The sequence below is a fragment of the Crocodylus porosus genome, unplaced genomic scaffold, assembly GCF_001723895.1.
Source record: "Crocodylus porosus isolate Cpor-Errol unplaced genomic scaffold, CroPor_comp1, whole genome shotgun sequence".
Classification (NCBI taxonomy): domain Eukaryota; kingdom Metazoa; phylum Chordata; order Crocodylia; family Crocodylidae; genus Crocodylus; species Crocodylus porosus.
The window spans coordinates 202,140,075-202,156,801 of record NW_017728886.1 but is presented as its reverse complement, the minus strand read 5'-3'; the positions used below and the strand labels follow the sequence as shown (position 1 = coordinate 202,156,801).

Here is a 16,727-nt window from a genome sequence, read left to right as displayed (position 1 = left end):
AGCTTAGTGTCATCTGCAAACTTGGACAGAGTACATTTCACTCCCTCATCCAAGTCACTGATGAAGACATTAAAGAGTATCGGTCCAAGGACCGAGCCCTGCGGGACCCCACTGCCCACACCCTTCCAGGTCGAAACCGACCCATCCACCATGAAACCGACCCATCCAGCACGAAAACCCCTCTTATTATTCCATGAGAACTACAGTCTCGGCCCATAGCTTCTAATGTTTCAGCTAACTTGAAGCAAAATGGCATTTGATTATTCCTTCATGTATTCTGAACAAAAAAAGGCAAACGCACTCATCACTTCAACAAGCTAAATATTTCTGAATATCAAAGGCACCTGTTGGTAGACCACCAGCTTAGCAGCATTTATTCCCTGGTTGATAAGCCATCAGAAAGGTACTTCAACTTGTCATACTGTAGAGATGCAATTTGATCTAAGTGATATGTTCAAAGGTTCTAGGAGTAATAGTCACTTAAATCTGCCTTCTGCAGTAAATATTCCTTCAAACATGGTTATGGAGGTAGGCAGCTTGGGTGCAAAAAACAAAACACACAAAAAACCCACAGAAAAGAAAAATCCTACCACTCAGGTATATTAAAAGGCTACAGTCAAAAAAAGAAAAATCTGGCTCTTTTTAAATTAAATCTTTGTTACTCTCTGTATTGTGACAGTAATGGGTGATCCTCTCTTTCCTTCACAGCTACTAGGAGGAACTACAAGTCTAAATCTGCTTGTTCAGTGCTAATTTTAATTATTTTTCCTTTTCCTGCTACAACTGTAGTATGTGCAGAACAGAGAGCAGTGTCAAAAAGTGTTACAGGCCTAGGGATTGCACCTGTTGACTTAGAAATGGTATTTAAAGACTTGTTTTGGGAGAATTGGCTTATAGGTGTATATATATATTTATAATGATTCAGGATGGGCAGCTGGGGTCAACTGATTTCTAAAGAGCTTGGGTCTTGCACATAGGGTTCCATATAGCCTCCAAGGCAGACAGGCTGTCTAACACAACAAGGACAAATAGTAGAGGAAAATCTTGGAACTGGGAGCATATACCATACTGTTCCATAACAGAAGATAAGTGGCACTAGCTAACAAGGCCTCGGGGCTGAGCCCTGGTTTTGGGGGAACAGACCAAATTAGGAGAAGGCCCAGCAGGCTACATAGATGTGTGACCACACAAGGACAACCAACCAGAGATAGCCACAGATCAAGAGTCATCAAGAAGGAATGGGAATACAAAAGCAGAGATTTGAGAGTAACAAAGGGTCCCTCCCTTTGTCTCATCTTTCCCTCCCTCTCCATTCCCATCCCTGTCTCCCAGGAACAGTTCCCAAGACTACCCTGGACAGAGGGCATATCAGCAGCCCATCCTATGCACCCCACTGAAGAGGGGGTATGGGCCTCGGCATCCTACCTCCAGACTGCCGATATGTTGAGATCTGTCCCTTAAGAGACAGCCTCAGAGTGAAGACTGTCTTGGCCAGATGTACTTTGACTCTGATGACAGCCCTAGAATTTGGTAGATATATACAACTGCTTGATTGTATGTATTGTTTATTTTCTGTTAATTTCTGTATCAATACATTTGCTTATTATTGAATGTTAAGGTTGTGGTCAGTCTGAGGGTGGGTCCTCAGATTCCCCCACCCCCAGAACAAGGCCTCTGGGTCCTAAATCCAGATCCAACAGCACCAACACTAGGAAGGAGTTATAATTCCAAAAAGGGAAGGGTGCATGTGGGATCAGCAGTAGGATCGCTACTGGATATATATGGGTCTCAAATGTTTATTGGCATTTAACTTGCTGTGGAGAAGGAAAGGTGACAGACAGAGTATAAAAGTGAAGCGGCTGGATAATAGAAGGAAAATGGAGGGCAGTGAGGAGAAGAAAAAGAAAAGATGAAGGACTACAGGAGGGGGCATTAAGCAAGAGGCTGGACTAGCTGTGAACAAAGGATGAAAGAAGGAGGGAATTAGACTGCTGGAAGGAAGGAAGAATTAGGCATGTCTACACTTACCAGGCAGCAATGGTCCCAACTACATTACTTTTGGCAAACTGCTTTCTGAACCAGAAGCAGGGTAGCCGTGCTCACATGGCACTTCAGGTAGGTTAGTTAGCACTTCTGAGTAACAATGACAATTAGCTCGTTCCCTGTGCTAATTAGCACCATGTTGCATTACACAGACATGGCTACACTGCTTCTGGTTCAGAAGACAGTAGCACAAGGCAACACAAAACATTTAAGACATTGTTGACTGGAAGGAAGTTTGCAGACACAGCTTAATAAATGATGAAGTACAGGATGAACAAAGTAACAAAACATCTCTTCATCAAATCTTTTGATCTCCAGAAATTTGTTGCTATCCCTGACTTTATTTACTATGGATTATGAGTTATGAAGAATCATGTTCTCTGAAGTCCCCCAACATGATCTGTTTTCCAGGATTTATTATACAAACACAGGAATCTGTGTCTATAGCCTGGCATGTACAATCACATAGATCAGCAGATCAAACACACTACCCTTGAAACTCAAAGGATTTGTTTACCATCAATATGCATGTAAAACCTTCCAGACACAAATGAAAAAATGTTCCAAATCTCTCAGAAAAATTTGGATATCAAAATGCAAATTAGTTAAAATAAAATATTTCTACAGGAATTAAGATTACACAATTCTTAGAGGTTTTCTGTTAAAAGAAGAAGTTTGAACTACTTTGATCTGGGTTTCTTTTCCTGTAATCTGAAGTGCCAACTCTCTGTGATTCAGGTCTCCATAAAAGATGAAAGAAAGACGTATTGGATCCATTTCAATGTTCAAATCAGATCCAACGATGTCCATTATCCACAGACCTGAGGACTGCATGTTGGGTTGAGGCAGTTTAGAACTAGAAATCAATCTTTTACCTTTAAACACAATCAAAGAGAATGAAAACAGCATGAGAGAAAGACATAGTATACTAGGACCATAGGTTTCACAGTATACAAACAAAGCTATATTTGCAGGTTATTTTGTATCTATGGCAACAGTTAACTAAGAATAGCCTTTATTGCATTTTTGTTTCCAAGAATGTAATTGCCTTAATGATCTTTTGCGTTTTAAACTTTAGACTCATTGATATTTTCTTGATAAAAGTTGTTTTTACCTTCTTTTTCAGAAGAAATTTTTAAAGAATATACAGCTTCCTTCATAACTCTAATTAACTGTTCTTTCAGAAATGATGAATGTCACTAAAAACCCATTTTACATTTCAAAAAGGCAACATTTCCAATGATAGTGATACCTGGTACAAAATACATACCATAAATGCAATCCCTTTATTAGTGTACCATATCAAAGAATAAACAGTATAATATTGACAGGTGAACTTGTGATAATATAGTGAAGCATGCTCGAGACACATATCACACAGTCCTTCATAAAGGAATGTTAAAATACCCTTGAGTAAATTTAGGACAGACTGCTTTATTTGTCCCTTTACTTTTGCAATCTGCTTAAACAGTCCTGTGCAAATACTTCATATGATGAATAAAACAGCTCAGGGAAATGTATATATTTTTGTCACAGACACATTTCTAAGAGTCAGCTTTTAACTTCCAGATCTTACTTGTAAGGTCCATTTACATGAGTGCAGTTATTTGTTAAGAATAATTTTGATGGGATAGAAGGTGTGCTCACACTTTTTTTCCTTTTATTGTTAAATGGGTTGGATTAATATTATACTTTTTGGAAGTGAAAGGTGAAGGACTGCCCATAGATGATGCAGTTGACACTTCCCAGTGCCTTTCAATCAAATGCACCCTGGTTTTAACTTGGAATATTTCTGCAACAATAGGCAGCAACTGAACAGAGACTAAGTTCCTCTGAACTGTAGAACAAGTTTGTGGTGAGAACTGATGCTTGCACATAAAGACGTTCCTCTGGATTTGTAACCAGCTTTTAATGGAATAGAAAGCTAAAATCATTATATATATAGGCGGCCTATAGACATGCTGGTTCATATTCTAATTAGAACACATCAGAGCAAACTCGATTAATCAAGTCTGTTCCATATTCTAATTGGAATGCTCCAGCATTGCTTTACTGTCATGTGCATTAAGTGGCTGTCCCCCCCACCACACACACACACTTTAAAATGGCCATGGGGTTCTTTAACTAAATGAGCTTTAGTTAAAGTGACCCATGGCCATTTTAAAATGTGGTAGACTTAATACACATGATGGTGAGCTGTATTAATTAAAGCGGCTGTCAGGGAATTTCTCTAATTAAAATGGCCCCTCCCCACTCCTGAGCATGTGTCTAGGTACCCATAGACACTTATGAGGTGTATTTCTCACATCCTAATCCCCTCATTCAGTCATTAATGGCACTGTGCCAAAGTTAGAGATCTTTAGCCAAATTCAAATATAAATAAAGCAAGGTGAAGCAACTTCAGTTCTGTTGCAAAAGAACCTACCAATTGCTCTAATCTCACAAACATTGTTGCATATTCCTAGGTGAGTATCAAGCCAATTCCAACACGGAAATATCCATTCTTCTTCAGAGTCCTGTGATTCCTGGATTGTTATCATCTTGAGGTACATACCAGCCCCGTAACCTTCTCCATCATGCCCTAGAACTACCTTTTGCAAATCACTCAGAGAAACCGCCTCGACTAAAAATGAATCCACCTACAAGGAGCAAAAAACAGTAAAGCAACAAGAATAGAGTGTTTCTTGTTTAAAGAACAGGTACAAAATGCAAAATGCACTAAATACAGAGGAACTTTAACCAAAAGCCTGGCCCTGGATCTGGCTAAACTTCAGGGGAAACTGCAGGGGACCTGCATTGAGAACATGAACTGAACTTTGCATAGTTTATACCTGTAGAGGTTTAAAACAAAATCTTCTTTCTGATTGTAAGAAAGTTCTAATCCTGGTTGGATTTCTAGGCACTGCAGCTCAGGCCTATTCTTAAGAATGACTGCAAGCTTATTTGATCTTTGGCCCATTTGGAACGTTAGTCATTCCAAATTATGTTAAAAAACACACTCTCCTCAGCCTTCTGCATACTAAAGGTAGATGTTAGTTATGATGAAGTCACAGAAAACTCCTGATTTCCAGGATTTACTATACAAACATTCATTAACAGGATCCCAAATGAAGGTCTGGACAAAGTATGTTTATTAATAACCCAGCTTGCTAAATTCCTGAGTTCTCTCTGAGTAAACAGAGAATCTTGTCTTTTGTCATGTATAAAAGGTTTTGTCTTGCTTTGTCTTCTATAAAATGAGAAGCAGATAGGGAAAATTAAGATTTTAAAAAGAGCAGGTAGATGAGGGGAGTATAGACTAAGGCTAGGGACAGATATTCAAAATCCTGAGCTGAACTGATCAATCTTTGTAGACTGATATAACCTGGCTAGGCTGAATCACTTTGTAACTGCATAGTCATCCCAAAAATTCAGGCACATGCCTGCAGTGGCTCAGGGTGGAAGCCGGGGGCACTCCCTTCCCTTGCACAAAGCTGAGCTGACGAGGGCACAGCCAGGATTAGGGCAGGGTTCTACCCCCCCCCCCGCCACTCTTGAATGATAAATGCTCTGTTATCAGCATTTATCACCCCATCAGAAAACAAACAGCCTCTCTCATTAAACTCTTCTTAAACAAAGAAGGAATGAGGGGACATTACCAGCTTTGATTAGCGCCAAAAAGCCCTGCGCTGACACTGCAGTCTGCCACAGCACAGACTGTGGCCAGTATGTGGTCTGCTACCTAAGGCTGAGGTGTCTGTGTAAGGCAGAGGGGATGGGGGATCCCTGCTTAGCAGAGACTGGTAATGGGAAGGGGAAAAGCAGGGGGATAGCAGGAGGAAACCAGGCAGAAGTTGCTGCACCTGCAAGTCTCTGGCAGAGCTGCAGCCAGGGAGCAGAGGGGAGGAGCTATCCCTGCTGCAGAGCAGATTGTACCACCTAGCCCAGAGAGCATGCTGGGATGCTGGGGGACTCTGATTTAGCTTAAACCTGCAAGGAGTTTGAGACAGACATTGCATAAACCAGTTTGAGCCAAATCAGTTAAGCCTGATACTACATTCAACCAGGTTTATCTCAAACTGGTTTCAGCCATTTTCAAACCAGTTTATGTGCACTGAACATCTGTTCTGTTACAGGTTTCAACCAGTTTTTGATCACTTAAACCAGTTTACATGTAGCCTAAGAGACACATGAAGAGATAAAAAGGAGAATAGGGAGCAGAAAGGGGAAGTGGAAGAGAATAGAGAATAATGCAGAGATGATGGAGATAAGTAAAGGAGGATAGTAAAGAATGCAGAAAAGGATTAAGAAAATGTGGATAGTAAGGAGACGGGTACATGATGATTCAATGCCAGACTACAGTCCTGCTCATTTTTTAGGTCTCTTTCCAGTTTATACACTGCCTAAGCCCAGAGTGGTCAACTTGCAGCATGGGCAGCCTTAGTATGTTGCAAGCCCATCAGCAGGTTGGCCAGGAAGCACATGGTAGGAAGCGGAAAGCAGAGTAGCAGATTGGAAAGGGACCATGAGAAGGGGTGGGGGGAAGAGCAGAAAGTTAAAGAGCAGATCAGACAGCAGAAGAGGATCAGTGCAGCACTCACAGGGTATGGAGCAAATTTATGATATGCCCTCCAAAAAGGATGGGGCCACTGGCCTAAACAAAGTCAAATGGCCCTCAGTATGGTAAGTAATGGCCTATGAGTTTGGATTAGCACTATAAAAAGTTTGCAGCCTCTCAAACACTGAATTAAGCTATAAGTGAGTGGAGTTTCTACAAGTGAGTGGAGCCTCAGGTAATAATTAACAGCCTACTTTTGTTATGCATTTAAAGATCTTCATAAATATAATTACTTAATAAATAAAGGCACATTAAAAGGGCATGTTAACAAATAATTATGTGAAGCACTCCTATGGGGTTACCACAGTGCCTCATACCTTCAATGCTATTTAAACTCTATTTTAAAAATGCAAAGCAATTTATCTTTGGTGATGTTAAAAATGCTTTAGGAAAATAAAAATATATATCTACTGTTTAAACATTTAATACTGGACAGTCAGATTGCAAGTAGAATTTAGCAGCTCTTTCTCAATTTACAAGTTATTTAGAAAAATCTGTGCTTGAATCTAAACATGGCATAGTGCTGTTTGGTCTTTGCAAATAATCAATAATAAAAGGGTGATAGATGTAGAAATTAAAAGAAAGCATTTTCTAAAATAATGAAGTGCTAGTTTTATTCTTTTCAATGTAATTGTTAAATGAAACCACTTTGCAGAAATCAAACTGTTTGCTTGTTTAAGAATGATGGAAGTAAAATAGGCAATCGCTGTTCATAACCGAACTTTCAGAAAACTTCCCTTGGAAGACTCTCATGCACAGAAGCTGAAAAAGCAGTCTTTATTATTCACTCTCCATGTTTAACTTTTTTCAAAGGCATTTTCTGCTTTAAGTAAAATATCTTTTGTTATTGACAATTATTAATATCAGAAATAAAGAAACAGGTGTATAGAAACAACTATTTAGATTAAAGCAATGCATTTCAGCCATTGAGTTTCCTGCATAAGTAATTTTCCTGTCACTAATTTTAGGTCTGTGTCACACACTGGAACCCATATTTGAGCTATAACAAGTTGAGAGGTGTGATCACAAGCACTCTGACACTGATAAGCTCCTTTACATACACAGATGAAACCCCGATTATCATCTGTGGAACACCTCGGCATGTAGGTGGAAAAGAATAATTTAGTTTAACAGCTGTGAAAATCTGTAAAGTAAATTTGTTTTCAGAATGAATCAAGAGCTGGTGACTATTTTCAGTCAAAATGCATTAGAAGATAATCAGAAAAAAAATACTATGCAAGAAAACTTAACATTATTGCACTTTTTACCTTTCTCCTTTGAAATTTTTCTCCTTTTACCAAAGATGTTTGAAGTTTCCTCACACCTGTGTCTCCTCTTTTACCATAAACAGTGATATAAACATTTGCAAAAGTTTCTGCTCCCCAGTGGTCACCAATGTGTACAGAGACAACATACTTATGGACTATAAAAAAAGAGAAAAGAACAGTGCTTAAACAAAACAGATTGAAATAAAAATATAAGATTGAAAGAAAAAACACCACCATTTAAAAATATATTGTAAAATGATTAAAGAAACAGCCACCCCAACCCTTTGTCCTGCCACTGAAATCATAGGGAGTCTTTCCATTAGCTCCAGTCATAGCTAGATTGGGCCCATGTGGCTGCATCCACACCAGCCAGGGCATGTGTTTGCAGCAGCACAAATAGTAGCTGCACAAATTAGTGGCATTACTTTGTGTTGCAGTGCAGGCCCCTGCTCACCCAGTATGCAGTGGGACACATTGTCACACTGCTTCATGTGCAGTAAGGGGGAGGCAGGGGCTGGCTGGGGCCCAAGGTGCTTCAGCATGGGGCTAGCTGGCAGGAAGCCCCCATGCTGAGACCCCCTGTGCCCCAGCCACCCAGGGAGTGGCACATGGAGATGGGGGACCAGGCAGCCCTGTGTGTGCTGTGGAGCCCCCATGCTGAGGCACCCTGTACCCCAGCCAGCTGCTCCCCCACTGGCTGAGGTGCAGGGTACCTCAAGACAGGGAAGGAGGCACCCCTGGGCTGACTGCTGCTCTGTCTCCGCATGTCTCAGTGCATGGAGCTCCTGTCTCATTGCACACTGAGCCACAGCCAGCTGCAGAACAGCTGAGCCACAGCCTCAGTGTAGGGGCTCTGCAGCATGTGAAGTGGAGAAGCAGACATCCCAGGGCTGCCTGCTCCCTTTTTTCCATGTTTGTCCTGGCACACAACACTTTGCTATGTTCTGCAACACTTTTTTCTCCAGATTTTTTTCTTTGTCTTTTCTTTTTCTTCTCTTTTTTTCCTTTTTTTTTTTTTGGGGGGGGGTGGGGAGGTTGCTACTGGGAAATCCTAGTAGCAAATTTTGCTCCAGTGCTGCAAATTAGCAGTGCAAGGCAACCTGTGCAGTTTGTGGTGCTGCAAAGAGATTTGTGGTGGCACAAACCACGCGTGCCTGCATGTCTGGATCCAGCCTGTGGTTCCATAGCTGGGAACATTCTACTCGGTTCTTTTTTGTTGTGTGAGAGCCTGGAGGTTTAAAACTCAAGAGAGTTCAGGTCTCTCTTGTCAAAAGTAACATGTCTTAATATTCAGCAACAGCCAAAGAAGAAGAACTTATCATGAAATTATGTACATTAGAGCAGAAGCGATAGATGCAGCATAGTATCTACATGTATGCTAATATATCTACTCAGTGGATTCGTTGTCAACATCAAAATCTCCTGCCTTTATAATCCTTTTATACAATTCAATTCTCTGATGAAATAAACTGATTCTTATGAAAGCTTTAGTTGTTCAGTACGGTGCAGATCTACCCTGCCTTCTGCCTAATCTACTCTTGTCAGGTTGGACATTCTTCTGAGATTATTAATACAGTAAAAGCCATCTCTACACATATGGATGCCCTAATATAACAGAATAAACCTGTAAAAATATTTCCAAATATTGTTTTTAACATATGTTCCTATTTAGTTACTATTTACCTATATAATATGTTGATTAATCAGGGTAGTGCCCCTTTAGGATCAATAGCAATTTAAAATATTTAGCAGCAAATTGCATTAGAACATTCAGTTTTCAGAAACTATCCCAGACCACTAAGCACTTGCATGTTTTACTGTCACTTTTCATGAGCAAGTATGGGGTTTTATATGCATTCATTGTCTAGGTGCATTTTTGAAAGCCCTTTGATAACACAGCCATTAGCACATTACAAAAATGCCCTTGGAAATAAAGGACAACTTTATTGCATGGTAAGGACTATTTCTGATATCCACTTCAGTAACTCAAGCTATATATGATAAAATAAAGAATTCAATACTAAATCTACCAAAAAATGACTTCCATAGTCTTGAATTATATGCCTTATCATTTATTAAGTGTAATTATGTTTCTCAATTTTGCACACTTGGACTTATGCACAAGATTTAACAAATGTTAAATCCAATTTGTCATTAAACTCAGAGAAGTTTTAAAATGTCCAGCATTTTTTCCGGTCATGTATGAACAGAATTGCTGGGGAGCTGCTGTAGATAACTAATACAGAAAAAGTCATAAATTATGATATTGCTGCATTGATTCTTTTTCAAAGGATGGTTCACATCGTTCATATCTTCTTGCTATTTTTACCTGGTAAAGGTTTCTGGTCCTCATTCACTGCAGGGAATTCTTTCACCAGCTTCTTGTCTCCTCTGTTAAGAGACAGCCAACAGCTACAGTCAAAGTTCACTTCTTGTTTCGTATGTAGCTCGTCCATGTGAAAAGACTTTAAATGCCAGCCCTCAAAGCCTGGCAAATCATCACAGGTGACCCGAATCTTGTACACATCTCCCACATCTCCAGTTTCAACCTACAATAAATACCATGAAGAAGAGTGGACTATCAAAACTGTTTCATTAATGGAGACTTTTCCAACCAGCACAGGGTGCATTAAATAAATTTTAACACAAAGGAAGGATGATTTTGTGGTTAAAGTACAGGAAATAAAGGAAGCTATTCCTGGCCTTGCCATAGATTCCAGTCTGACCTTAGATCTGTAAAAAAGAATTGACACTTTTTCCACTCGTGTGCAGTGAGGCTAAATTAATTAAAATTCAGACCGTAAAACCTACATATGGGAGGTATGTAAGGACACGAAGGAAAGGAGTATGTAAAGTATTACTACAATCAATGGGTTTGGGCCTTTAATGTTAGACATGGCAACATTTACCATAACATGCATCCTTGTAACTTTCTACTTTTCCTTATGGCCTGAGGACAAGAGTAGGAAGTTCTTATAGCCTCTTTGGTATCTTAGAGCAGGAGGGAACTCACTGTCTTCCTCTCTTTTCTGCACCTCTTCTAGGGGGAAGGAAGCGGGACCAGAAATGTGATAACTAATGGAATGGATAGAAAAGAAATATTCATAAGAATCATCAGGCAAAGCAGCCTATATAACCAGCAATGATGACACCCAAAGAAGGGAAGATTTATCAGTCAACAGCAAGAAATAGTGGGGGTTTCAAGTTAGATAAAAAGCAGAGCTAAGGGTTGGACCCTTTACTAATTAATTTTAATCTAAGAGATAGTGGAATATTTTGCATATTTAAAGAAAACTGTCAGTTAAAGACATGACACCTACTACAATCCAGCCTATTGGTTTATGAGAGCTTGACTGGTTTATGGAAGGATTTCTTTGTGGAGATTACTTTCAGTACCAAGGTACTGAACCGGATGATGGAAAAGGTCTTTCCCAGTTCCACAATCTTAAAATGAGACTAGAATCAGAAGAGAGTAATGGGCCAGTTCCACCTCCATCCTAAGCCTCAGAAGGTAGGAGAAAGTTCAACCTAGAGGGGCAGTGGTAAGAAAGCATCTCCACAGTCCACGGTATTGCACAAGTATTGCCCATAGCCTTAAAGTGCAGTGGTGCTCTTAACTTCTGAATCCCAATTTTTTAGGTGGCACTTTTTTTAGCTGTCCTCTTTTTTTTATCCTGACTTGCCACTGTTTACCTCTAGGCTCTGCTCAAGAAGACATAAGACCATCCTCTGTAGAGTGAAGAGAAGGTTTATGTTTCCTTTTAAAGTTCAGCCATACTTTTTCCTAGTCCTGTCTGGAGGAATTAAATTGGTTCTACCATGCTTCAGAATGTCTTTGTACACACAATGGGGCACTGTCTCCCTTTGGTTGCAAGCATTTTTAAAGTTTGTAAAGGGTTGCAAAGGCTCTCATTAGAAATACTATGCTTAGGTCATTAAGCGGTCTAATTCTGTAACAGGGTAGCCTCTACATCAGGTCTCCACCAGCCACCCTGCTCCTGGGGTAACTGCCCACTTCACTCATCTGCTGCGCCTCGATGGAAAAATATGACAGTCGCTACTAAGGCAGGAGGTTATCTATTACTCACCCTGCTGACAAGGGCCTCATACCTGCTCCAACCTCCCCTTCACAGGTCCCATGCCTCACAGATGTTACTCTGGTGTTACTTCTCCGGCCTATGGCCAGAGCAAACTGGGCACACAGTTGTAGCTCTTTTCTACAGCCCCAGAGGGCCACTCATATACCACCCCTCTCTCACCAGGGTCCCACTTAGTCTGCTCGCCCGGCCTCTTTCATACTGCCCTCACTCAGGGCCACACTCATCCTGCCTGGCCTCACCCAGCTTCTGGCCTAGCTCTCCTCATCTCGGTCAGCCCCAGTGCAGTCTGTTGGGCATCTCCTGCTACCCTCACCTGAGCGTTGACTGAGGGATTCTACAACTATAGGCCTATTTCACTCCTGGCCCCTTGCCATGCCACTCTATATCCACTGGGCCTCCTCACTTGCCCACACTCCTAGGGCTGCTCTAATTGTTGCCCCTCTCTCAGGGTCTCACTATTCATTGCCTCCAGGCTTTCCCTGCCACCTGGGCATGGCCCCAGGTCCCTCCTCCGACCTGAGCTCTGCTTCAGGGTTCCTCAATGAGCCCTGGGCTCCCCCTGCTCATTAGAATACCACCAGGGATGTGGGCTGGGATTATAAGGCACCCCGCCCCTCCTTTCACTAGGGCGGTAACTGGCCTGGCATTTCTTGGAGGTTCCCACGCCACTGGGAAACCCACCAGAGCACCCTTCCCCAGCAGGGTACAGTTTTATGTCTTACTCAGGACAAAGAGGTCACCTCCACCCCATAGCCCTTGACCTAACTTCCTGACTATGGGTGGAGCAGCCACTAAGTCTGATGTTACCTCCTTCCTCCTGCAGGAAACTTCAACCCAGTTTATATCCCTGGGTCCAAAATGGCTGCCTTTATCAGGCACCTGGCTGCTGCCTGTTTCCTGCCCTTAAAGTGGCAGGCACCAAAGGTGTCCTGCCACAAATTCCTTTAAAAAGATATATTCATCTCTTACTAACACTAATTGTAACTTTTCCAATGCATCAAGAGGGAAGTGCACTGGTCTTTCACATGCCTAAACTGTAGCTTTCTTCAGAAGCAATGGTGTAATTAGAAGGGACCCTACTTAAATCATGGCAAAACACAGGATTTTTCACATTCTGTTTGTGGCATACAGAACTGATTTCATGGGCATTTAGCAGCGGCCGTGCCCCATGGCACTGATTGGCAGTGAGGCCCTGCCCCTCAAGGAGGAAGGACAATGAGTTTGTGGATTTTATGGGCAATCCTGAATGATGTGGTTTCCACAAAATCTGTGAAACCGTGAATTAAGCAGGTCCCTAGTCATTACATCTTCTGTTTCAGAGCCAGATAACCTATTTGTAAGATTATTGCCTGCAGGCTTTCCTTCTTAGAAATGGAATCTGGATTCCATTTATATCAGTCGTATATTCCAGGGATTGCTTACTCTACCTTTGTTTAGAAATACAACATTAAAGCAATCAAATGTGTCTCTTTTTACTTAGTGTGTTGGAGTGTATCTCACACTCATATTTTGCCTTATTCAGTCTGGGCCTCTACATCTCTAGATTTCTCTACTCTTACATTTTAAATGCCTAATGACAATTTTATTCATTGCATTGCTTGCAGAAAACAAGCAGAGAGTATATACTGAAGATGTACTACACAAGGAGTTAAATTCATAAAATATTTCACCATGTTTCAAAGCATCAATTGCTTTAAAACTTTTCACCTTCATTTCTTACAGCCATGATTTCATGGAATGCTAAGACTGTAACATCTAACAAGAAAATGTCTGTGACCAGACTTCCCTCTAATCTACTCAATTACACTATTATGGACAATTTCAATTAAATGTACTAGATACATCTCTCCTTTAACATTTTTGCTTTAATTTGGTCCCTCTTCTATTCAAATCTTTCAGTCCACCACCCTACCTGTACACTGTTACCATATCAATTTAATATGATAAATCTATCATTTATCAAGTCTCCTACCTTTGATGCAATAATTAACTTTTCAACCTCTGATCCCTGTTAGTTTCAAATTAATGTAAAAAGCCCTTCAAAAAGGTGATCAAATAATATGTAACAAAGTACATGACCTCTTCCTCAGTTCATGGAACATTTGCAAGCAGAAATCCATTTCTCTATGTTTATTCATAATTCAACATTTCCTAATTCATTTTTCCATATGTATTTCCCTCTCAGTTAATCATAGATTGACTCAAGTATTTAGTCCTTCATACTTGAAATGTCTGTGCGGTATTAGTTGTGATTGCTCACATACTAAACAGCATGGTGTTGCTTCTTTTCTATAATTGAAGAAATGCAGCTCTTATAATCAAGAGAAAGTCTTGAAGAAGCCACTAGGCTTTTGGTTAGGGAATTTTATAATATTTAAAATCTTTTCCTTATTGTGCTATGTAGGACTTCTCCAAAGGCATCAATCTTAGCATATGGAGACTGCTGTATGATTTCTTATCTGGGTGCAGCATTTAAATTAAATTTTCTGTAACTTTCATATAAAAAGTGGGTGTGTGTATGAATGATGCTGGTTAGAAAGGGTGTGATCAGATCATTTATTCATTTAATCGCCTCTCTATAACAGCTACAGAAATCCAGACTTCAGTCCCATCCCAACAAAATATTTACAAAGGTCTTTGAGGGGTCTTTAATTTTCTGTCTTCCTCTTCATCATTAACATCAAGTAGTCACGTATTTGTGCACTGTTCTGTTTTCATAGGCTTCTGTTCACATGTTTGCTTAGCTCATTTGCAACTGTGTTAACCATCTGGATAGTTGTTTTAGGGACCCTATCCACATAATGTGTTACTTTTCATATTATGGTTATTTGGATACTAGAAGCACAGATAGTGTGTCTTCCAAATACATCCTCTGACAAACTTGGAATGCAAGATGTCAGGAAATAGGATAAGCTGTTGGAGAGGGATATATACATATGATATAAATGTGCATGCCCATGCAATCTCTGTATTTACTTTCATGACCTCTGTGGCCTAATTAAACCACAAAGGGATCAACTGAGTATAGCTAAAGTAAAACACAGTCATTTACATAAATACAAAAAGATTGGGGTTTTTTGTTGGAGTTCCCTGCCCCTTCTCTCCATTATGAGCTCACCTCCACTTCTGACCAATACATTTAGTTTATTCAGTTTCCCCTTCAAAGAAAACACAGAGTCTATTCCAACAATATAGGTTCCTCTTCTGTTTCCTGTTCTGTATTGGTTTCTCTGTTGCTCTTCTCCTGCCCAGCCCTGCCACTCCCAGTGGATTCAAAATATAATTTCTCTTTTCTCAATTTGCTTGCTACATCTTATATGTAGTTAACTTGTTTTTAACTGGGCAGTCACCCAGTACTACAATTATCAAAGCTTAAGAGCACTGAAAGCAAATAGATTTAAACTGAGAGTTCTCTATTGTATTACATACTTGGTTATATTTGTTTACCATTTGCAATGAAGGAACTAATGATTAAATACTTTCAGAAGACTTTAAGAAGTATTTTGGGCCTAATCAGCAACCGCAGTGTACAAACACAATGTGTATGCCCTTGACTTAGAGCACCTGGGATAGTTGCACCTTCAAATGCAATATAAATAAGTACACAGAGTACATGAATGATGCATGCCCCTGGCAGCTGGGGAGGCACAGCAGTGGCAGAGCACAGTGGCGTTAAACGGGGAGCTCCTGCAGATGCTGCCAGCACTGTTGGCAGTGGAGGGTGTGGGGGTGGTGAGTGCCGACCAGAGGTTGGCAACCACGCACAGACACCACCAGCAGCTTCAGCAGTGGCCAGTGGTGATTACTGACCATCCGCAGACATTGCCCACGGTGTTGACAGCAGGGGTGGCAAGTGGCGACTGCCCTCAGGTGCCACCAACAGTATCAGTGATACCTTTTCGTAGGAGGTGCACCTCCATGCTTAGGGGATGCATGTGCACCCGTGTGCACCCCCTATGCGTTGCCAGTGACAGAGTATGTAATGAGTGGATCTCTGGAGACAAAATTAAGCATACTTGTTAACTGTTTTGAAACAATTCAACTTGCCTACACTGCATAATTTGCAGTCCTTCTTTTTTCCACTTTAGAATGCCTAAAATCAGGATCTGCATTTTTTTTAGGAGTTCAGCAGCTCCTACTCATTGCTCAGCCAAATTCACAGTTCTTCGTTAATCATGATATCATAATCATTTCCACAGTAAACTATTGTGCTGCCGTGAATGGAAACAGATGAGCTCATTTAACAAAGATCCTGCATTATACAAAGGTCCGTAGTAATGATGACAAATACAAGAAGAAAAAAGAAACTATGGTATATCAAATAAATTGTTCCTAACCAGAACAGTTTTCAGTAGTTTTCATGAAACACCAACCACTATTCAGCACTTGGTCTCCTGATTTGATTTGCTTACAACAAAAACTGTGAAACACTGTGTCATGTAGCGAAAAGACAAAACTTTATGCACAAAAAAGAATAAAACAATATTAAGGTTCTGACATAAAGCAAAAACCAAAGGCATAAACAGCCAAGAGGAAAAAAGAAGAGTACCACATGTATTCCCAAATATAAACCTACAAGAATTATGACAGTTTTTTTCTACGTGCATTTCCAGAGTGCTAACTAAAGGAAAAATGATTACTTACAATTTGCTATACTAGTTTCAATAGCATGTACTTTGTCACAGAAATTAATCACTCTTGCTAAGAGATACCCCTTGC

General features: G+C 40.5%; 1 protein-coding gene across 1 annotated transcript in view; it reads right to left on the bottom strand.

Moving 5' to 3' along the window:
- Positions 1-16,727, bottom strand: part of RP1 (RP1, axonemal microtubule associated) — a 328,710-nt gene that overhangs the window by 106,152 nt on the left and 205,831 nt on the right. The window contains exons 33-36 of the mRNA XM_019542502.1: positions 10,238-10,457; positions 7,909-8,063; positions 4,469-4,682; positions 2,728-2,918 (exon numbers count right to left, since the gene is read on the bottom strand). Of these exons, the coding sequence (XP_019398047.1) occupies positions 2,728-2,918; positions 4,469-4,682; positions 7,909-8,063; positions 10,238-10,457 (780 nt within the window). The remainder of the gene's footprint in view (positions 1-2,727; positions 2,919-4,468; positions 4,683-7,908; positions 8,064-10,237; positions 10,458-16,727) is intronic.